Source organism: Uloborus diversus, chromosome 8, assembly GCF_026930045.1.
Source record: "Uloborus diversus isolate 005 chromosome 8, Udiv.v.3.1, whole genome shotgun sequence".
NCBI lineage: Eukaryota > Metazoa > Arthropoda > Arachnida > Araneae > Uloboridae > Uloborus > Uloborus diversus.
This window is the reverse complement of record NC_072738.1, coordinates 148,436,650-148,459,784: the sequence shown is the minus strand read 5'-3', so window position 1 is coordinate 148,459,784 and position 23,135 is coordinate 148,436,650. Positions and strand designations below refer to the sequence as shown.

General features: G+C 29.5%; 1 protein-coding gene across 2 annotated transcripts in view; it reads left to right on the top strand.

Moving 5' to 3' along the window:
- Positions 1–1,422: 1,422 nt before the first annotated feature.
- Positions 1,423–23,135, top strand: part of LOC129228183 (regulator of nonsense transcripts 2-like) — a 40,692-nt gene continuing 18,979 nt past the window's right edge. For both annotated transcript variants that reach the window (XM_054862846.1, XM_054862844.1), the window contains exons 1-18: positions 1,423–1,542; positions 1,822–1,869; positions 3,674–3,886; positions 4,109–4,240; positions 4,331–4,423; positions 5,381–5,420; positions 6,326–6,387; positions 9,865–9,951; positions 10,418–10,490; positions 10,843–10,971; positions 12,285–12,388; positions 14,074–14,159; positions 14,924–15,032; positions 15,110–15,167; positions 15,309–15,364; positions 16,392–16,508; positions 17,075–17,176; positions 21,402–21,485. In XM_054862846.1, the coding sequence (XP_054718821.1) occupies positions 1,423–1,542; positions 1,822–1,869; positions 3,674–3,886; positions 4,109–4,240; positions 4,331–4,423; positions 5,381–5,420; positions 6,326–6,387; positions 9,865–9,951; positions 10,418–10,490; positions 10,843–10,971; positions 12,285–12,388; positions 14,074–14,159; positions 14,924–15,032; positions 15,110–15,167; positions 15,309–15,364; positions 16,392–16,508; positions 17,075–17,176; positions 21,402–21,485 (1,713 nt within the window). The remainder of the gene's footprint in view (positions 1,543–1,821; positions 1,870–3,673; positions 3,887–4,108; positions 4,241–4,330; positions 4,424–5,380; positions 5,421–6,325; positions 6,388–9,864; positions 9,952–10,417; positions 10,491–10,842; positions 10,972–12,284; positions 12,389–14,073; positions 14,160–14,923; positions 15,033–15,109; positions 15,168–15,308; positions 15,365–16,391; positions 16,509–17,074; positions 17,177–21,401; positions 21,486–23,135) is intronic.

The following is a 23,135-nucleotide window of genomic DNA, read 5'->3' as shown; positions in this document are numbered from 1 at the left end:
CTTTTACATTTATTAACCGACTTCAAAAAGGAGGCGGTTATCAGTTCATACCGTATGTATGTTTTTTTTTTTTTGTTTGTCCACTCATAGCGTCTCACCTAGTGAACCGATTTTGATGATTCTTTTTTTGATGGATAGGGAATGGCTCAACTTAGGTCCCATTACTTTGTTTGACCATATTTGTTCTTTAGAAAAAAAGTTATGGGCAAAAAACAGTAAATTTTATGCAATTTCCCTATTAAATTGTAGCGAAGTTCGCACTTTTCATCCGTGGATAACGGTGGCTCAGTGGTAGAATTCTCGCCTCCCACACGAGCAACCCAGGTTCAAATCCCGACTAGGACAAAGTGATTTTTACTAAAATTTCGTTTCTACTGTTTCCCGTATTTTCTCGAATGTTCTATTACTTTCTGTATCTTTCCAAGTCTGGAAAGTTCCAGCACTTTCTCAAGTTGTATATATGGAGATGTAACGTTCATTCGTGGTTCTGAATAAAGATCTTGAGTTGAGACTAACGCTCGAGTATTCGCTTCATTTGGCTTTCACATTGTCTTCGCTATCTTCATCTACGCGACAATATGAAACTCATTGTTATAAAAGTTTGGTGCCATATAAGAGTAACATTAATAGTAATTGTAATGATAATTTTGAATAAAGGCTTTTCTAAAGCAATACAGTGATATAGAGCCGAACTTCTTACTTTTACTGAAATATCTACATTTACACTAAAAAGAATGAAATAAAAAATTTTTGAAAAAAAAAAATAGAACCGACTTCAAAATTGCTCTAAAAAGTGAAAAATAATTTTATTCTTTAAACACCATCGATAATACTTTTAAACATAATTTTTGAAGTTGGCGCAAAAACAAAAAGTAAAATCCATTGTAACCATGCTTCGTTCATATTGTTATCAAAAAATCATCCAAAGTTAGGAACGAAACATTTATATCGTTACTCAAATATGCTGTCATCAATGCGTAATGCATTTGGTAGTGAAGAAACTGGACCTGGTTAAATTTATACTTGTAAATGAGTTATGGCTGTAAATGATTTTATCGATCGTTTTTGCGCCAACTTCAAAAATTATGTTTCAAAGTATTATCGATGGTGTTTAAAGAATAAAATTATTTTTCACTTTTTAGAGCAATTTTGAAGTCGGTTCTATTTTTTTTTTTCAAAAATTTTTCTTTTACGGATGATAATTTTATTTCCGCATATTTAATTTGTTTTTCAATATTGTAGGCTTCTGCTGTGGTTGATGCAAAATTGAAAGTAAGTTTTTTTTTATGTATTTGATAAATATGATTTTTTTCTTTTTTTGGTACGTTATAATAACCAGTATATTGTTGTATGTCTCATGTCGGCAATTACTTTTATTTTTGTAAAAGATATCTTCCCCCTACCCCCTTCGTTTTCTCCTAGATGTCTGATGTAAATACTGCTGTCCAAATTTGTTCGATGTTGCATCAACGTTACTCTGAATTCTCTGCTCAATTATTAGAGCACTGGCAAAAAGTTCTACCTTTAAAAAAGGATGAAAAGGTAAAATTATGTCTAAAACTTAAGTTTATTTTTAATTCAAACAACATAGACTTGAAAAATAAATTAATGGGCTCTTTTTTTTCTCCGCATTAGTCTGATAGTCATGGAAGACATAAAATGGTCAGCTTTAACAGAATATTGTGTCAATGTACTAATCAGTTTAGTGTCAGTTCTGTTTTGTATCCTTAAATATTCTATAGTTTTGATTAATAATGTGTTTTGTTTTCAGAGGATTTTTTTTAAAAAAATAATTTATTATTTATCCATTTCTTTTTACAGATCATTAACCCCAGCAAAATTCGAGTAGATCTCAGGTTTTATGCTGAGGTTTGTACTATCTTTTTTTACTCAGTAACTTTTTTAGCTATTTTTCAAAAAAATTTTAGATAAACTTCCCTCCCCAGGAATTTTTGTGATTAGAATTTAGATAGTGCAGGGATAGCCTACTTGTCAGTCATTAGGATCAACTCTATATGTTGAATAATGTTGCAGTCTATCTTTGAAACTTTTTTTTTGATAGGAGAGATAAGGGAAAAAAAGTTTAGGAATATTCTTTGATGGGAAAGATGTGGAAAAAAAATTAAAATAATAGTTTAGGAGTATTCTTTGATAGGAGAGATGGAGAAAAAAAATTGAGAATAATAGTTTAGAAGCATGATTGTTATTAAAAAATGTAATAATACTGTGAATTTGCTGCAATACATATTCACTAAGACTAGCCTAGCTGGGCCCAGTGCTTGTTGCTGGTCGGGCTTTTGTATTTGTTAACCCCCGACACACAAAGGAAGGGGTTATAATTTTGACGTGTCTGTGTGTCTTGTCTGTGGCGCTCTAGCGCCTAAACGGATGGACCGATTTTGTTCGAAAGGAGAGTTGATCGAGAGTGTTTTTAGCTAGGTTGCATAATAGATAACATTAATTGACGAAGATATTAATTAAATATCTCTAAAAGTTTTTTGTTATTTTTGCAGTGAGAACATTGTTAAAAATTTTAAAATTTAATACCAAAATAAAGAGTTTTTCCACGTCTGATAGAATGTGTTTGGAACTTCCATGTTTCTTAGAATTCGAATTATAACATTTTTTTAAAGCAGATTTTAATAACGGCTAAGCCTTTATTCACATGATTGATAAACGAATTCATTGTTAATCGACAAGGAAATTAAAAGCAATGATTTAAAATTTTTATCTGTTGCCAGTTTATATTTAATAGCAAATAAAATACTTGACATTGATTTTTAATAATATAAGGCTTTTGAAAGGATTTTCAATTTTCCTTTTGATTCTACAGTTGCCACTCCGTCGGGATGGTTTTTAAATTTTTAATTTTATTGTTGTTACCCTTATGTAATGGAACACAACATTTATTGTAAGATGTTTCCAAGGAGGAGTCAATCTTTTCCAGTAGAAGGTTGTATTTTGAACTATATGCCAATAAAGACCATGTTAAAAAACCTTTCATATATACATTTGTCAAACAAGCATGCTACTTCTTCATTGCTTTCGGATAAGGAAAATGTACAGAAACCTCAGTGCTATAACATAGTTGTCCGATAACTTACGCATATCAAACAGAAATCAATTTGCAGCTGATCAGTTAATCACCCCCTATCTAGTACTTTCTAAGCTCATAGCTATGAATATAATTGAGTTATACTCTTTTTTTCTTTCCCAAATTTCATACTGTTTGAGGGTTTTATTTTTTTTAAAAATATAATTGGATTTCTAATATATCTATGTGCTTTTTATAAATGAAAAAAGTACCCCTTCCTATTGAATAAAGTTCCATGTATGTTTTATGTATATTTCAAGTTAAACTAATGTCTGTCTTTTTTTTTTAAGTTGCATTTACATAGTTTATTTTTTTTATTATTATTTTTAAAATTTCATTTATTTTTATTAAAGATATTCTCTCTCTTTTTTAATGTTTTATTGTATCAAGTTTATGAATGATGCAAAAAAATTAAATAAAATTATAATACTGTGCTGTAAAATTTAGATATTGAACCAAGACTCTCTCTTAGAAAAGCCTTCCTAAACAGTTGCCAAAATAATTTTTATCATAAGCATATTTTGTTACTACCTATTCTAGGTTATTTTTCTAAATTAAGCTTTTTATTTGTTATTACAGTTAGTTTCCTGTGGTGTATTCAACTTGAAAGAAGGTTTGCCCCTTCTTGGAAATTTGTTGACCGTGTTGACAGCATCGGATAAGGAAGAACATGGAAATGTCAATATCCTCTTGAGTTTTTGTCGCCATTGTGGAGAAGATTATGCAGGTCTAATACCTCGGAAGTATCGCACTTTAAGTGAAAAATTCAATCTTGAAGTTCCAAAAAGTAATGTACGTATATTATATCAATAGTCAATGTTTTCTTTATAGACTTCCATTTGTATTACCCCATTTGCATTGTTTTTAATGTTTAAAATTTTGTATGTAATGGTAATGAAGATATAAGGAAATTAAAGGATTTTATTTAATGTGATAATTTGATGCAGTTCTATGTCGAGTAGATTGAAATTAATACTCTTTGTACCTTTCATTTTTTAAAATTATTTTTTACAGTTCTTGCCTGCTGACCGACAGAAAGGGTTGCGTAATTTGTTAAAAGAATATTATAAGTCATTATGTAAGCATGTTATTAGAGATTACAAAGTTCTTCAAAATATGGAGAAGCAAAATCATAGAATCTTGCAGGTATTTATTCAATACTAGCTCAGATTTTTATCATGTTTCTTATTCATAGTAAAATAACCTTTAAGCCTTTTTATTTATTTATTTTTATAGACTAAAGGAGAGTTAAGTACTGAGAGGAAAGAAAAATTCGAATCTTGTCAAAATGCATTCCAGAAACTTGTTACCAACACTCAGCAATTTGCTGTAAGTAAATAAATCTTAGGTAGAATGTTAAATTTAGATTCATTATCTTAAGCTTACTTTTGATTTTCAGAATATGCAAAAATTTTCCTTTTTTGTGTTACATATTCATCTTGTTAGTAGAAATGTAGAAAACACAGTTCAGTGTCCGCAAACACTGTTTCAGTTTAAAACAGTCTTAAAATATTTTCCTAATTTGCAGTTTGTAGACATATTTTTTTCAAAATATGTATATGTTTTTCATGCTTGTTCATGCTAATTTAAATCTTAACCATAATTCTTTTTATTTGTTTCTTATTTGTTAAATTTTTGTTTGAATTTTCTGCCAAAAAAAAAAAAATAATAATAATAATAAAATGTCCCCCCCACCCCCACCCATCTACAGTTTTTTTTTTTTTTTTTTTTTTTTTAAAGGAGTCTTGAATAATTTTCTTACAATTCAGTGTATTATGCATTTTTATGCTTTGATTCTTTATCAATCCATTTCCTTTGTGATGCATATTTACTTAATGTTATAAATATAAGTCTGTGTCAAACACTGGCAATAAAGTATGTATGGTTGAAAGATGCAAATTAAAGTATGCTCCTAGCATAATATATCTCCGAGCATAAGAGTATTTGCGGCCAAAAGCTACAATGTTTTACATTTTGGTAATTTATGCTGTTAAACAGGACCTTAACAGTGAAAGTAAAGTTAGAGAAAACAGTAAAATCAGTACTTCTCAGAAAAGACTATTGTTCTGTTAAAAATTTGAAAGAACAAGTGTTAACAGACAATTAAAATTTAAAAAAATCCCATTAGTGTTAACAACAAACAAAAATAAAAATACGATAACGTTTTTCATAAAAATTAAGCTTTTTATCGAAAAACAACTAAACTTTATTTTATTACTTACATTTTTGCATTTTGCTTATGTGCTTAATTGCCCCTGTTTAAACATTTGCTCAAATTTTTAATAGGATATTGTGGATGAAGATATGCCAGAGCTACCTAAAGATGGTAATTAATTGCATTTATTTTTTTTAACGTAACTGTATCTTTTATTTATCATTCTTTCATGTATCAATATCTTTATTCTTCATATATACAAAATCTTACTTTTTACTGAACTGAAGTATTTTTTCTTTTGAGCAATGATTTTTAAAATGTTAGTGCACAAAAGATTCATGTTTGTGTCTTTTTTTTTTTTTTTTTTTTTGTTACTAGAATAAACTGTTGTTGTGACTTACTTGATTAAGTTTTTGTTATTTTTCAATGCATTAAAAAGTACTTGTTGATTTGATGAGGTCTTTTGTATTTTCAAAATGAAACTTAGAAAAGCTATTTCTTTTGTGATATGTGCTTCAGTAAACAGGTATATTTGTTTAAAGTAAAATATTGGATGAGTGCGAAAGTACTACCTGTTTTTGTATATGCATCTTTGCATTGGAATTGGCTTCACAATGGAATGAAGTTCTAATACAAATCGTTGGCCAATCAAATGTGTGGTTGCCTCACATATGAATGTCGCACAAAGTTACTCATCTCAGAAGGTGTAGCATGGAAAGCGTGATGGAGCATTTTAGACATTGTTATCCGGATGCATTAAAAAAGTGTAGTATGGTAGCCACAGGACGTCGCAATGTAAGTCGTGTTTATGGAGAGGGTGAAATAGATGAATGCACATATCGTCGATGTTTTTGTAAATTTAAGAAAAGAGACAGAATCTGCCAAAGTCAGGCTAGGAGTCGATGGCTATCACACGTTGGAGAAGATTTTATCAAGCTAAGAAATGAGTAGGACAATAGATATGATGATGAATTGTGCAATTTTTTGCCTGACATTTGTAATGTGTCTTTATTAATTGCCTTGCATTGAATGCAGGGTATTTTTTGAGGTTAATCTCATGTGATCTGTTCTTTCAGAAACTTATTCTCAAGACAGTGAAACAACAATTGATGTACATAATCGTTTTAAAGATGGTGAGGTAAGAATTTGTTTTCGTTTTGAAAATGATTTTATATCTTTGTTTTTATAGTTCAATCACTTTTAGATGGATCAGCATTCCTGCATTACTTGTTAAAATGCTTTTTAAAATTGTTAAGTATGCGTAGTGGTTGTAGATCAATACAGGGTGCATGTGTACTTGATGGTGAGTCTGTTGGTTTCCAGCTAAATGTCAAATTGTTATTCTGCAGGAACTATCATTTCATCCACTCATGGCTTCATATCAGAGTGTATTATATTATAATTTTAAAATTTATTACTTCAAAATGGTTCGAAAAGTGAGCATAAATATCTGGTGTATGAATGCCATTTTTACAGCCAAAAATGTAATTTAATTCAACTGAGATTTTGCATTGTATATAGATTTTTTTATTGGCTTCTTTTCTATTTCTAAGAATTGGTATAAAAAAATTCAATATATATATATATATATATATATATATATATATATATATATATATATATGTATTGATAAATATATTTAAATATATTTGTATTATACTATTTTATGGTATAAGATTTTTGGATAGCGAATTATTTTCTACTACAGTACAAGAGAAATATGCATTGCAAATAGTACATCTTTGATATTTCAAAAACTGAAGCATGCAAATATTTTAAATCTAAAGAAATTTGTTATTACAATTTCCAACATTTTTCAACTAATTGCTTGTCACTTTTTTTTTTTTTTTTTTTTGGTCTGAAGCTTTTCCATGCAAAAATTTTACTAACATCAAAAACATATAAAAACCAATGTGTAGAATATTGTGTATAGGAATGCATCCTTCATGACAATGTGTATTTTTCTTACTATTTGTTAACTTAATTCATTTGATTATTTGAATAAATTTCATTTATCATTTTAGTGTTTTTCGGAAGTAGATTAGCAATTATTTAGATCTGCTCATATAAAATACTAAAAAAATGTTAAGGAAAGTAACTTTAAAAGCATCTTTTATGTATCTATATATATAAATATATTTTTTTATCATATAACCTTGTTACCACTATTATTTGAATGCTGTTTTACTACTAACTGAAATTAAATTATTAATGTAAGACCATTTTTCTAAGAAGTTTCACTTTGTATTTTGTTAAGAATCAGCATTGGGTTATTCTTGACATAATTTTGATGTCTGCACCTTTGAGAAATAGTGATAAAGTTATACATTGGTTACCACAAAAATTCCAAGCATGAACTGTCAATGTCTGTTGCAAAGTGTACTAAATAAAGTATCAGAAATTCTAATTAACAACTGAAAAAATTTAGTCACCACCAAGGATACATGGGGAGACATTTCTTCTTATTTTCCCATATGGTGCAATGAAATTCATAAACAAGTTTATGTTCTTTGAAAAACACTGAACTGTGATTTATCAAACATAAAAATGGTGACATTTAGTCTGTGTTCATAGCCGTATGTTGGAATGACTGCTAATGGGGTACTTTCACCTTGAATAATTCTTATTGACTGATTTGTTGGACTACAAATCAGTATTAAGTACCATCTAGTTTGATTTTTGTTCCTATTTTGAGAGAATAGAAATAAATTATCTTTCAAAGAGTTTCGAAGTATTTTTATGTATTTTGGGTTTTTATTATTGAGTTCACACCTCTTGGAGCGTAGCAAACTTATTCTTTCAACTTACTTATCACCTTCATACTTTCATCTTTTATCTCTCGACTCCTTCTGCTGTGAACTCAAAGCTGAGAACATGCAGAGGATCATTCTGAAATCATCATCTGCCGGTCAGTCAAAGTGCCCAAGGAAGCACGAGACTGCTATGGCAAGTGCCATTATGGCAAAAACTCGATCTTTCTATGTGAGGCTGTTTTAAATAAGAACATTAAAATACGTGATGCAATATTGCAGTCAAAGTTTTTGATAAATTTCTTTTAAAATATTCTCCTTTGTTAAAAATGGAAAAAAAAAATATGTACAGTCGAACCTTGTTATCACGACACCTCTGGGACTGTCAACAAAGTGTCGTCATAGCCGGAGCGATGTCATAACTGGAATAGTTTAAAAATTCATTGTTAAACATTAGTTCACAATAAAATTAGATTTAATGAAAAAATTAATAGTGTTTATGCTTTTAAATAGATTCAACTAATGTAAATTTGATTTATTGATGAATATAACAAAAATTCTTTAAAAAAAAAAAATTCACTTATTATAATTTTTTTTTTAAATTCTACAATACTTTTCAATAAGTGTTTGCTAAACTTTCGAATAACATTTTTAATACTCCTCCTTTCCACGAAATTATCAGCAAGAAAGAAACCAATTCAAGACTCTTCACTTTTGTCCGCAATTTGATTAGATTTTGACAGCCTAGCCTCACCTTTCGAAGATGAAAAAACCCTTTCTAATTCCTTTATCCACTTTAGAGTTGTGTGTCCCTTTTCAATATAACGAGGAACTCTTATCTCTTTTTCTCTCATGGGAGAAGCTTGTTAAAGCAGCTATGGTCTTTCTCTTCTCCTGCTGTTTCCTTCGTCCAGTATTACAATCCACCTGGTTTGAATTCCTTTCCATTGCCCCCTTGTCAAAGTTTGAAACCTGTACCTTTCAGAACTTATCTACTCGTCCCCCACCATTTTTTGAGGTGTCATGCCTGGTCAAATCTCTTGTCTGAGATCGAAGTTTCTACAACAAACATTTCCAGAAGTTTTCATTATTTTACGGAAAATGTTTCAATTGCAAAGAAATATTTGATCCAATCTGCGCAGAGCTCGAAGTGACGTTGTAACCAGAGTTGCCCCAAAAAAACTGTTGTAAAACCCGGAGCCACTTAACATTAAAACTGTATGGCATAAGTTCGGGACTTTGAAAAAGTGACGTGACATCCGGAGTGTCGTGAAATCCGGGTGTCGCGGTAACGAGGTTTGACTGTAGATGTGTTTTTAGTATCCTTTGTGTTTCGTCACATGATTATGCAATTAACCTCAAAACTTAAATCATTAATTTCTTTATTCCATTTTTAACTAGGCTGAGAATATTTGAGTACTGAGCCAGATAGAAATTTTAATGATTAGGTCATGTGGTAGGATTTTACTCATTACCGTATGTATGTCATTAGATCTGGAAAAATTTTCCACTGTTTAGTAGGTATAACTTTTCATTCATAATAAATGTATTTAAGCGTTGCAATTCTTATGTGAGCTTCAGTGATCTAGAGGCTAAACTTTGTTTCTGAAAAAAAAGGGTGGTTGGGAGAAGGAATTATGTGTTTAAAATAATTCTCTTCATCTGCACATTGCTAAAAAATCTGTAAACTGTTTGAATGATACTAACTTATTACATTATCTGCTGTATTTAAAGTTTTGTGATTTGTGTAAAATTTTAAACAATTGCAGATTAGTTTAAAATATAGTTTTCTGTTTTCATCTTTGAAGCTATGTGTTTGTCTTTAATTAGTTTATTTCTTGTGATATGTACGTTTAATATTTTAGGCTGAAGGAACACTTTCAATTTGGGAAGATGATGACACTCGTTGCTTTTATGAAAATTTGCCCGATCTCAAGGCTTTTATACCTGGTGTAAGAACTATATATTATATTTACTTGCCATTAAAGTCAGTATTAAAATGCAAAAAATATGTATTAAGCTCAGTAAAACTGATTTATGTCTCATCTCTTTATTAGGAAAACAGAAAATTTATTGTTATAATAAATTTTCCAATTTCGTGTTTTTTTTTTTTTTTTTTTTTTTTTTTTTTTTTTTTTTTTTGTAATAAATCATCCTTAGAGAAAAAGATTTTTTTCTTATAAGGATTAATTTTTTAATGTTATTATTTTTTTATGCTGTGATGAGGTAAAAGGTTTTATTGTTTTAAATTCTATCTAAAATTAAATTGCTAATTATATGTTTTCTAATAAGTTATTTTGCAATTTATTTCTTCATGTAGCAAAAGAATTATCTTAATCATGTTTAAATTTTGATTCATTGAATTTTTATTTAATATTTTTACATTATAATTAGAAGAAAAATTTATTCTTTTTATAGATTCTTTTTAAAGATAGCTCTCAAACACCTCTACAAAATCAGTCTGAAAATGTTGAGGAAAAGCTGGAAGAAGGTGTGTTTAATATGCTTTTTTTCATATATTTGTATAGCTACAAAGTTGTCTGAAAGATTTGTGAGACTCTTAGATTTTAAGGCAGTTAATCTTTGAATGAACCCCCCCCCCCCCCAAAAAAAAAAAAAAAAAAAAAAAATACTTAAATCTCTCGGATTGTTTGCCTTTTATTTGAATTTTCTTTGCAAAATAACTGTTCTGAATTTTGATTATTCTTTTCAAAAAGGATAATTGACTAATGAGAAATAAAGATAATTTCTCAAATTTTCAGTTCCATTAGAATTATGCTTTTATGTTTGAAAGAAATAGTATTTTTGGCTCATTTTTTGCATTCTTTCGTTTGTTTTTTTAGATTTAAGCAAATTGGAAATTGAAGATAATGAATTGTTAGAAGCTGAAGTAAAAGAAGTTGAGGAATTCAAAGACATTGCCAAAAGTGATGAGAAAGATCTTACAGAAACACTTATGCAAGAAATAGATGGTATGTCAAACTATGTAGAAAATACCTTAATATTTAATTATTATAAAACATTATGAAAGCATTAATCATGTTAAATATGCTATTTAAGAAATATCTTCTTTGATACAAAGCTGGTCCTAATGAAACACAATTGCAAAATAGCCCTTATTTATTTGTCTTTCCTGCAAAGTTTGATGAGCTGCATTGCTTTTCTTTATTTACTCTTTTATTATGTAGTTGGTTTGTGCTACTTCAGATCATTTGAAATTAAGCGACATAGTTTTTAAATGTTTCTGAATACTTAATTGAACTTTAGTTTTGAATGTCCAGTCAAACCCATTATGATCCAGAATTTGAGGGGATATGTTTTGCACCCACATTATAACACAGCAGCAATATATTAAAGTTTTTTTTTTATTCTGGTCTTAGTTTTACTAACTGTAATACAATACAATGCAGTGCTAATAGTGTTGAAATTAAGCATTGTAAAAAGTTTATTGAAATTGCATCACATATTACTGAAGGTGTAATAACTTGATGAACTGCATTTAAATAAAAACATACCAAAAAGGGGGAAACTATCTCAAATACAACAGAAACTCTAACTGCTGGATGGGTTTTCTGTAACACTAAGAGCTTGGAATGCTGATATGGATATTGTGTTCAAAAAATGATGGATGCATTCAGTGGTGCAGTAACTCGCATTCAAACATATTCTCTTGATTTTATTGATTGTAGGGTTGAAAAATAATAAATAAAAAAAATATTTAACAGTAACATAGCATTAGTTAATAAAATAAATTTATGAGTAACAAATACAGAATTAAAATACCAGAAAGCACAAGAATGAATGCATTTACCTTTCTCATAGTTACAAAATAAAAACAGCTGAGCTAAATCATCATTCTAGAACAATTTCTGTTCACATACAGTTTGATTTTGTAGGGGAAGAAAGACAGAAAATAAATTATACTTTTTTCATTTATTAAATCTGAAATTATTGTTACTTTAATTTGAATTATTTTGTGTGCTACATACATAAGATTAAGTCCATTAAAAAACTCAAGGGCCATGGGAGGGGTCTGGACCTCTAGACCCTCCCTTTGTGTGCACCACTGAATGCATTGCATGCATAGACTTTCTGAAGAAAATAGGATTTTTAAATTTGTTTCTTGGAATAACCAGGGACATGGTAGTGTCCAACTTGTAGCAGATAATGTAGTGTACCAAGGTATGGTTTAACAGAGTTCAACTGTAATTATCATGTTCATATATTAAAACTTATATTTGTTTCTTATTGTTCTTTGATATTTCTTTCTTTAATATTAAACTAGATACAGAAGAAGACAGCTCTGTTACCAATTCAGCCAATAAACTATTATTAGATGGGTTTTTAACATCTCTGCTTAATTGTGTTAATAGAGAAATGATTGATCAAGTAAGTGTTTTGCTTTAAACTATTACCGTATTTGAATTTTACTTTAAAATTATATTCTACAGTTTTGTATTTTCTTTACTTTTCCATCTATTTCTATTATCTTTCATGCTTTTTTTTTACTTTCAATATGAAGGAGGTTTTAAGCTTTCTTCAATTTTAGTTATTTTCAACTGCATTGAATCTTATTCGATGTCTCTATCTTTTATCTAAATGAATTTTATTGGGCCTAGATAGACCTTAAAATGGCTACTTGGTGACTATAATCTTACTTTGGCTCAACCGGCCACTTTTTTAAACTGTATCGTCTGCAGATAATGATTACTTCATTGTTTTGTTTCTGCAAATTCATTTCAATTTTGCCACATCATTCTCACTTCGTATTCCATACCTCCAACAAATAAGAAAATCATATGTAAACTTCAATTTTTTTTTATGGATTCGATGGTTAAAGCAATATTAGCTCTTTAATTTCTATTATTCTATTTTTTTGTATCAATATTCATATGTATAGCATTGCAATTAGGTCTGATATGACAAAGTTTTCATTAAAAAAAAAGTCCCAGATAAAGTGGCTAAACTAACCTAAAACTGTAAAAATAAGTAATGATAAAGCAATTAAGAAAATGAAAATAACTATAACCTTATTGCTTTAAAAACAAATGGTATAGCAGCATGACGTCTTAAAACTTGCTTCTTGGGTTGGGCAGACAGCAAAACTTTGAGAGAAGCTATGAAACATACTTACTGTGACAAACTTGTCTTTTTAAAAAAAACCTCTTTTTTGAAGCTAATGTTTCTGGTGTAAATGAAAAAAATCTTTTGTTGCAAAAATGTCCTGAAGACGCAAGGGACAGTCTTATTAATATTGTTACCTGCACCATCCATACAATGTGTAATTGTTATCAGTGGCTTAGATTGTAAACCAGCTAACTCCTTGATAGATAACTTTGCAGGAGGCAATTAAAACATGTCAAGTTAGGTTTATAGCATGTTGTGTTGTTAGCAGGTTTTAATACAGTGAATTTTTCTATCTATAACCAACATTGGGGGTTACTGGTTTTTCTACTGAGATAAAAACCTTACTGGTTTTTCTACTGAGATAAAAGTCAAGTTAAGGGGGGAAAAAACTTAATTTTTGCAGTATGTGGAGTAAGTTGGTTTCCGGTCCAAGGAATCGATATGCAAAAGCATTAGGGTGATGAAGTCTCTGAACTCCTTGTTTCATTCATCATAATTTTATGGTTGGCCTGCCCATTCAGAGGACTTCAAATAAATCCAGTCTAAACTAAATAATCCACATCACAAGGTTTTCTAAGTGCACAACAGCTTGCTGTGGGATCTTCAGCAAGGAGAATTCTGGAACTGTGAAATGTGATTCAGTACAAATTTGGAAGCGTTTACCTCTGAAGGAATTCTATTCTTATATATGTTCAGTCTAAATCATCCTAATCTGTTGTGCATTTAAAAGTTAGCTGAAAGCACAAATTTACTATGAAAAGTGTTCAAATACTTTAAAGTTATGAAACATCTCTTCTTCTGTTCTTCAGTATGGGAGTAGAATTAAGTTAAAAGATTCCTTAATTCGTTCCATTAAAAAACTAATAATTTATAGAGAAAACTAGTGTGTGTTATTATATGATAACTTGTTTTTGTTTTCAATCAATGTTTTTATTTTTCATTTTTAGGCTGCTGTAGACTTCTGCATGAATTTGAATACTCGGCCAAATCGGAAAAAACTTGTACGAGCATTATTTTTAGTTCCCAGAACAAGGTATAAACAGACAAAATAGTTCGAAAATACAATTTGAACGTATTCATATACTTAACGTTTAAAATGCCTTTTATATTGACAACAAATTAGTACTGAAATTGTAACTGGAATTTTGAGATGTAATATTTGTCCCTTTATCTTATTTATAGTTATTTGATTCTGGAGTTTTAAAATAGTTTTATTTATTGCTTAGTCTAACATATATGAAAGGGAGGGGGGGGGGGACGTTTAAACTCTTTTCTTATTTTTAACATAAAAAACATTTGAATTATGCTCTTAAGTTTTATTAGGACAAAACCGAAAATATATTTATTTTGTATGTGTTAAGAATCTGTTTGGAATTGAGAAACATATTTTCTGTGTTTCTGAAAAAAGGACGGAGTATTAATAATAACAATGTTTTTTTGCTTGTATATTCTTCATAGCGAAGTGGTCAAGCAAAGCTAAATTGCTTTAAAACATGGTCACTGTTCCAACTTGAATGTGATATCTACTTAAAAATGATGAATTCTATAAAATTGTTTTACTTTTATTAACACTTGAAAATAATACACAATGTTAGATTGTTCTGTTTGCTAGATTAACTTCAAGGAGTACAAACTAAATGAGTTGTTCACTACAATATTGACTGAGACCTTTCATACCATTAAATGATTCAATTTAAGTTTTTATTTTTTTTGTAAGAAACAGATACAGTGAAATAGATCTTATAAATGTGTGTGTGTGTGTGAGCTGCATAAAAGTTATCACATTTTCATTTGTAGGTTAGACCTTTTGCCATTTTATGCTCGTTTTGTTGCTACATTGAATCCCTGCATGCCCGATGTTGCTACAGATTTAGTTACAATGTTGAAGCAGGATTTTAAATTTCACGTAAGTTATAAATGTGCTTTTTTTTTTTTTTTTTGTGAATCATTTCATGTGACACCTAAAATCTTTACTCTTTTCAGATGAAAAAGAAAGATCAAATAAATATTGAATCAAAAGTGAAAACTGTTAGGTTCATTGGTGAGTTCCAATACAGTTATTTCTTTTGTAGCTTAAAAAATTTAGCAGATTTGAAAATGTATTCAAAAATTGTTCATTACCTATATTTTTGTCATTATGTTTATGTGTTTTATGGTTTTTTTCTTCTCTCTCTTTCATCAGGTGAATTAGTTAAGTTTAAGGTGTTCCCAAAATCTGAAGCTCTATTCTGTCTGAAAGTAAGATTTAGTGTTTTTTTGTACTATTGTTTAAATGACAAAAATTATTTCTTTCTGAATATTTGTATGCATGTGTATGCATGTATCCATGCACTGTCTTTCTCAAAAAAAAAAAAAAGCTTCAAATTAAAAATGGTAAAAAGAATTTATATAGAGTGAAACTATGACAAGTCCAAGTTGCAGAAAAAAAAAATAATAATTTGACTTATTGAAAATGAAAGCAAAATAAAATCTTATATAATTAAAAACTGAGCGTATGTACCTATGTATCTATGCATGTCCGAGTTACTTCTCCCGAACGCTAGTGAACTGACCGTCAAACCAGGTATCAATGGATTTGTAATGTTCCCATCTTCATGTTTGGCTATTTAACATAATCCTCCGATAATAATAATAAAATATAAATTATTATTCAGTGCTTCATCTCAACTTTCCGTTACAATGCTTTCATTAAAATTTGTAGCTTGAAGAAAATCATTGAGAAGAAAGATCTATTGCCATCCCCCCCCCCCCGAATTGAACAAATAAAATTTTGTCTTTTGTTTTAAATTCTTTTCCTGTAAATGGGGGATTTAAAATGTGTTTACTTTTTGGGTATTTTTTCACAATTTGCTGCAAAATTTTACTGTTTTTTTTCTCTCTTTGTTCAAGCATGATTGTTGAACACACATCACTTGGCCTAACTTTTATTTTTGTGGGGACTGTGCAAAGCTGGAAGACACAGCTAGTTATTGACTTAATTAACTTATAATGCAGGGTTTGAAATTAGATTGAAATTTTAGGAGTCGTGCCCAGATTCTAGGGGGTATTTTCTCATTTTGAGAAATGAATTTCACTGCATGCAATATACTGACAGCCCAGTCATACCATCCAGAGACTGCAGTTTCGTCCTTGTTATGGACTCATCAGTCTCCTCATTTCAATCCCGTCTTGATTAATTTTTCTCATCAATATTTTGTTGGGATGTATTTTACTTAACAATATTTTGTGTTTGTTTTTGAATTATAGCTGTATCTTTTTTCTCCAGCTTTTACTATCAGATTTCATTCATCATCATATAGAAATGGCCTGCAATCTTTTGGAGACTTGTGGAAGATTTTTGTTTCGAGCTCCAGATTCTTATCAACGTACTAAAGTTTTATTAGTAAGTATTTTTATTTACTTAGTAAGGAAGTTTTGTTTACTTAGTTTATTGATTAGTTTATCTTTAAGTTATCCTGTGTCAAATTGTCAATGAATTACTAATTAGAATAGCACTGTCAATCTCTTTAACCCTCCTTGCTGCAATCTTGAATATATTTTGGTCCATGAAATTTTGCATTGAATGAACAAAGAGCTTTGCTCAAAATTTATTTTGTTAAGTTATGAACTATCCTAAATTTCTTTTAAATCTTTTTACTAATTTTCTTCAAATAATACTTTCCTTTTTAAAATATATTGTTAACATCTGATGCATTCTTGATGTAATATTACTGCTAAAGCATTATAACTTTAATCACTACAGTTAGCTCTCTTTTTAACGACTCTCTATTTAATGATTTTCTCTACTTAGACGATTTTTTGTGGTCCTTTGGAAGTCGTTATACAGAGAGTCAACTAATTATCTTTCCTATTTTTGAAGAAAATCTAATCATAAAAGAGTTATTGAATGCTATTAATATGACAAATATTATATATCAATATTTTTATTAGTTTTGGTTTTGGTTTTAGGAACAAATGATGAGAAAAAAGTCAGTTATGTCGCTAGACAGTCGTTATACAACAATGATTGAAAATGCTTTTTACTACTGCAATCCTCCAGAAGTTGCTCCGGTATTGTATCTTTTGTATTCTCTAATCTACAATTTTAGCCTCATTCTAAAAGTAAAATTCAAAGAGGAAATAATGGTAGAAATTTAAGAGTCATTTTTTTAAAGCTGGACAAAGTAAATGGGGGGCCTGATAGTTGACGCCTACAATTTTCCTGAAACTTTCAGGATATTTTACTAGTACGGTGATAAGAAAAAGTGAAGCTTCTTTCCTCTCTAATTTGACTTGTTGGCCTTCCAGTGGAGGTCAAATTTTAGGGTTGTGAAAAAAAAGAGCTAAATATATGATTGCTTTGCTTCAAAAGCAATGAGTTGATAGTTTGACTCAAAGTTGATAATTTGAAACAAAAAGAATCGGTTTTAGGTCAATTACTCTAAAACGCCTGAGTCAATAACTTTGAGCAAGAGCTGTAATTATGCTCTACGTGTTGTAGTTTCAGACTCATGGCGAAAAACCATGAGATCTAATCATCTTACTTAATCAAACGGTCTCAAAAATGATGATTTCGTCTGGAAACTGCCTTGCAAGAGAAATCATTTTCCAAAAATGTTGAGCACCATATTGGCAGATTGGTATATTTTTATTTCTAACCACATTAGAGCATAAACTAGAATTACATGCTTTAAAAGCAGTGTAAAATTTTTTGATGGACTTGGAATGCCTCTAGGCAAGCGTAACACACTATTTGCAGTTGTCAGCCATTGTGCATGACCGAGTTTGCCTGGGCTTCTGGCTGCCACTCTAGAAGGGCAACTACCATCTTTTACGACAAGACGGATTCGATATAAATACTGCTGTTCAGTACTTAAATTTTGTATATCTTCCATATTCAAAGCCAGAAGATTGCAGTCAATTTTATCAAATTTGCCAACTGGATTTATTTTCACAATCTCTGAGGAGCTGTCCAATAGCTCCAGAATATGAATGTGGTCCTTTGTGCAACCGTCCATTTCCAGAATAAGATGCCTCAGTGGCAACTCATAAATATGCAGCAGACATATGTTCCACTGTAAAAGTCTTTTGACATGTCTCAAGTAAACGAATTAATACTTCGCCTTTTCATCCGTATTTACAGTTGTTCCATCACATCCAATAACCGATAAGTTGAGCAAGCTCATATTACACTTTTTCGCAAAGCCTATAATACCTTGCTAAATTTCTTATGCACTTTCACCAGTTGTTAGCGATATGTATCTAAAATAGTAGTAAAAATAATCTCTTAGGAATAATAAAAGCAGATGAGCGCCATTTATTAACCAGAAGAAACAATTGGAACCGTAGATTACAAAATTAGCATCTTGTATAACTATTTTTATTTGAGTGCGTGCATTTTTTAAAATTGGCGAACAAATGTCGCATAAAATTGATTGAGTTTTTAACGTATATTCTAAGTAACACAACATTTACTTAACATTTCAGTATTAGTACTTATTTCAAAACTACTTTTTAAACTACTGTTTTTTTTTTTTTTTTCATTTTCTCCATGTTTCAGTCTTAAAGGGGTGCAGCTTAGTATTCTGCGAAATGTCTAAACATCTTTGAGTGTTAACAACTGATTCACTGACTGATACTTCTACTGTTTGCTGGAACTAGTTTCAAATTAATTTATTTTTTGGAACCCTCATTTTTTTTTTGAAAAAAAGTAAATTTTTGCACTTTTTTTCAATTTTTCAAGACCAAATAAGGCCGGCTAAATATTAAGCAAATATAGTGAAATTTTTTGAGTTACATAACAGACCCATATAGCAACTTTTCCACACTATCCAAAATCAGATTTCCAAAATAAGATTTTGGCCCACCCTAGTATATCCGGTACTCAACATTATGAGGTGTTTTTTTCTGGTTACTGTGTCATATTTATATGTGTTTGAAATAAGGTTAATGTAATGTGTCATAGGATTTAAGAAAAATTGAAAAGCAACAATATTTAAATTTAATATCTCACTGCTTTCTCTTACATTGAAATTACTTTAAATGTGATAAAATTAGTAAGAAACAATTTGAATGAATTTTGAACTATGGTATGATATAGTAACTTTAATTCATTATATTTACCATATTATCCTGCATTATCCGGAATGCCGCAAAATTCGGGGGTCTCCAGATTCTGAATAACAGTTTCCTGATCCTTTCTGGCATGCTAGAAAAGTCAAGGTTAAGAAAAAATAATAATAATACTATAAAAAATATGTGTGTTCAACTTAATATAAGTTCTTATATTTTTAATTTTATTAATATTTGATTAGTATTAATGAACAGTTTAATTTTGTAAAAATATTTACTATCAATGTCATTTGTTATTTTAACAAGAAAAATATAGTTTAATAACGAATAATTTTATTAAAATTAAATTAAAACTAAGTAATTAAACATTTAAGCAGTAAGTTACCACCCCTAAAGCAGTGCTAAAAAATTTACCATATTTATTGAATAAACAAAAATTAAACTTACCTCTCTGAAAGGAACCTGAAATAATTTATTTAAAAAAATTATGAACAAATCGCAGTAACGATGATTGCTTCCGAATTGATTACTTTATTGGCATATAATTAAATCCATTAATAATAACCTACCATTAAAAAAAGCACATATTATATGCAATACACATTTTTTTCTGAAAAAAAAGTTACTTTCGGGATTTATTTATTTTTTCCTTGCAGTGGTTTGCTTTCTGATTGGAACTGAATGGGGAAATTTACTTTTGTTTTGTTGCAAAATAAACCTCGAATTATCTGGCCAGAAAATTTGAATTTACTGGCATGCTGGATAATGCAGGGTAATACGGCAAAAAAATATTTTTTACCATTTTTCGAACATTTAAATTTGTTTACTATTCTGTTGCCGAATATTAAAGTATTCTATATAATTTATAAACTAAAATATTGTTCAAATATTTTTTTTAACTGTATGAAATTAGTTTTAATAAGCATTGTTTGAATGAAACAAACAGTTGAGGGGGGAAAAACAGTGATTAAATATAATGTTGTTCACATTGAACAGTTTTAAATTAATTTTGAAGAAAATAAATAGCGAGTATTGTTTAAATTTAATGTTGTATAACAATTTAAAATTAAGTTTTAAGAAGGTAAATAACAAACATTGTTTACACAAAATAAAACTTAATGCTAGGTTCTTCCAAAAAAAAAAAAAAAATCAGCTGAGCCTAACTGACTTATTTTACCCCATCTAAAAGAATTTGATATAAAAATGTAAATATTTAATATTTTTCTTACTTGATTGGCCAGAGATGTTCTGCAGAACTTCTTTTATCAGAATGTAATCCAATTTTTCTCTGTTTTCTTTTTAAATATAGAAATTTTCTGAAGTTAGTACTGAATTCAGTTCTTCACAGCACTATCCACAGCTTCTAAATAATTTTTCTTGTGTTGCTATATTCATGAACTTACTATATTTAAAAAGAAAAATGTTGCCAACAGTTCAAAAAATAAAACTAAAAAATGGTTTAAAAATTTAACTTTAATTTAATTGCAGTGAGTTATTTATAACTGACCCATTTTACCCCAAGACCCATTTTACCCCACCTGACCCTATTCCTTTTAATTTTTTATGACTGAGCAAGCAAAATTTAAAATATTCTCTAAGTGTACTAGAAAATAAGAAAAAGGGGGAATCAGGGTCAAGATAAAATAATTCTAACTGCCTAATTCTAGCCTGGATAAGGTGTGAAAAAAATTATACACTATTTTTTAAATTTATCCATTTGCTACTAAATTTGATTAGATTCTAAATTTTCTGCTTCAAAAATAACAATTTTCATTTATTCAGACTTTACCCTAAAATTGCTTGTTGTAATTATCCAAACTTTTGCCATCCAAACTAGGGCTTGTTCTGTCCGGTTCATATAATCACCTCTCTACTGTACTAAAATGAAAAATATGGCTTAAAACAAAGTTCTTTGGGATTTAGACCCCAAACAGCATACTGGTTGATCCTCTATCAGGGTCCGACTATTGCTCACTAATATTCTGTCACTGAAATATTTAAAAAAGCATCTTTATATACTCATGCTTTTCTCTTGTATTTAAAAGCCATCCCCGCATTTTGGAATGTGATTTTAGTTATGTTTATTTCCGAAATATAGTTGCAAATTAGAAGATCCTGATTAATAAAAAAATGTTTTTTCCAAATTATTTTAATATTTGTTATTTATTTTATTATTAATTTGTGTTGTAAATTTTTAAAGTGATTTTGGTATTGTTTGTTTTAGATGGTGAAAGTTGAGCGTCCTCCCATGCATGAATATATAAGAAAATTATTGTATCAAGATCTCACCAAAAATAATCTGGACAAGGTATTACTATTTTATACAGTTTAATAATTACTGTTAAAGCTAAACTTGCCGCCGCCTAACGTGCTTGCTAGGCGGCAAAAATCAATTGAATAGTGTTAAGTGATCTTAAAAGATCTCTCTGAAATGAAGAAATAATTATAATTTCTGACTTTATTATTATTAAAACTGTTATAGTATAAAAATATTTCTGTATCCCGCTGGAAGATAGGCAAAGCAGGGCATACTATGTTTTGGTTATTAATAATGATCTTAAGCTAGTGATTAGTCCGACAAAAATGTTCCTACAGCACTATATCATGTTTGCAAAGAAGTTCCATAATACTCAAAAACTGTTCATCTTCTGCATTGCCTAGTCTTCTCCTGAACTAGTGAGAGATAGATTTGTGTGCCCCCAAAACTGGACACTTGAAAGAAGTCTTTCCAAACTGTACTGCTAGTACCTTTTTTTAGTTTTATTTAGTTTCCCAAAATATTTCCATTCGCTGTAAAAAAGTAATGAAAAGCTAACTCATTAAAAGCATAAACAAAAAACAAAATACTGTAACGTAGCAAATTAGCAAGGTTTCAATCCTAATTTTTCTGAATGTTTGAAACCAACAATGGCGGGTTCCTCTCTTGTTAAAAAACGTAGTGTTAAATATGTACCCTTATTTCGAGCATGGGTAATTGGGTATTTCTTTCAGTGGTTAAAAAATGTGTTACACCAATTTTTATTTATTAACATGTTGTTTAAAAAAAATCATGGACCCATTTCATTGCAGTTGCTCATCGTGTCCCCCCCCCCCCCGAAGAAGTCCTGCTTGTGTATCACATTTTTTTTTTTTTTTTCATAATCAGTTGAGCCTTCAGTTGAGTATTTCCTTTGTTAGCTGCTCTTAGATATTTGGCTTTTGTAATCTTAACCTATTATCAGCATTTAGAGAAACTTATCAGCGTTAGACCAATAAATAAAGGAAATTCTAGCTGATGATATGCTACATAAATTTTCTCTTGATATTGAGTTTATTTTGTTTCAATTTTAGAAATGTTTTCTACTAAATATAAAAAATTCTTGTAATTGCTATGCAAAGTATATGTTATTAATGATGATCTGCTTATTTTGAATGATGAGGTTCATTAACCCATTCCATGACCAGCCCGAAACCCCTTAACGCGCATGCCGCAGATAACGAATGGAGTTGCTTTTTGCTATGTTGTTATAGCACTTTTCTCCCCATTTTGCTATCAGGATTTCAATGTTGTTTTTGCTGTTGAGCTTGCATTCGAAAATAGCTCCGCTTTATTAATTTTTAGGTACTAGATTAAGTATTGCAATAAAATACGAGGTTGCTAATATGTGCTAAAATATTCATTAAATTTACACAGTAAATGACGGGGAAATAATAAACAATAGAGGATAGGACGAAAAGCAATTATTTTCATAACACTAATTATTTTATTGATTTATTTTTCTTTTTGCTTTTATCTCAGTATATCATTTTTTTTTCTTTTTATACACTTAAGAAATCAAATCTGTTAAATGTAAGAAGATCTATCTTTCAAAAGGGCTCAACAAAACATTCTTCAAACAATTGACTGATCGATCCAACCTGTGAGCATGGGAAATGAATGGGCAATAACGCTTTAACTGTGGGAATGATTTTCTAAGAG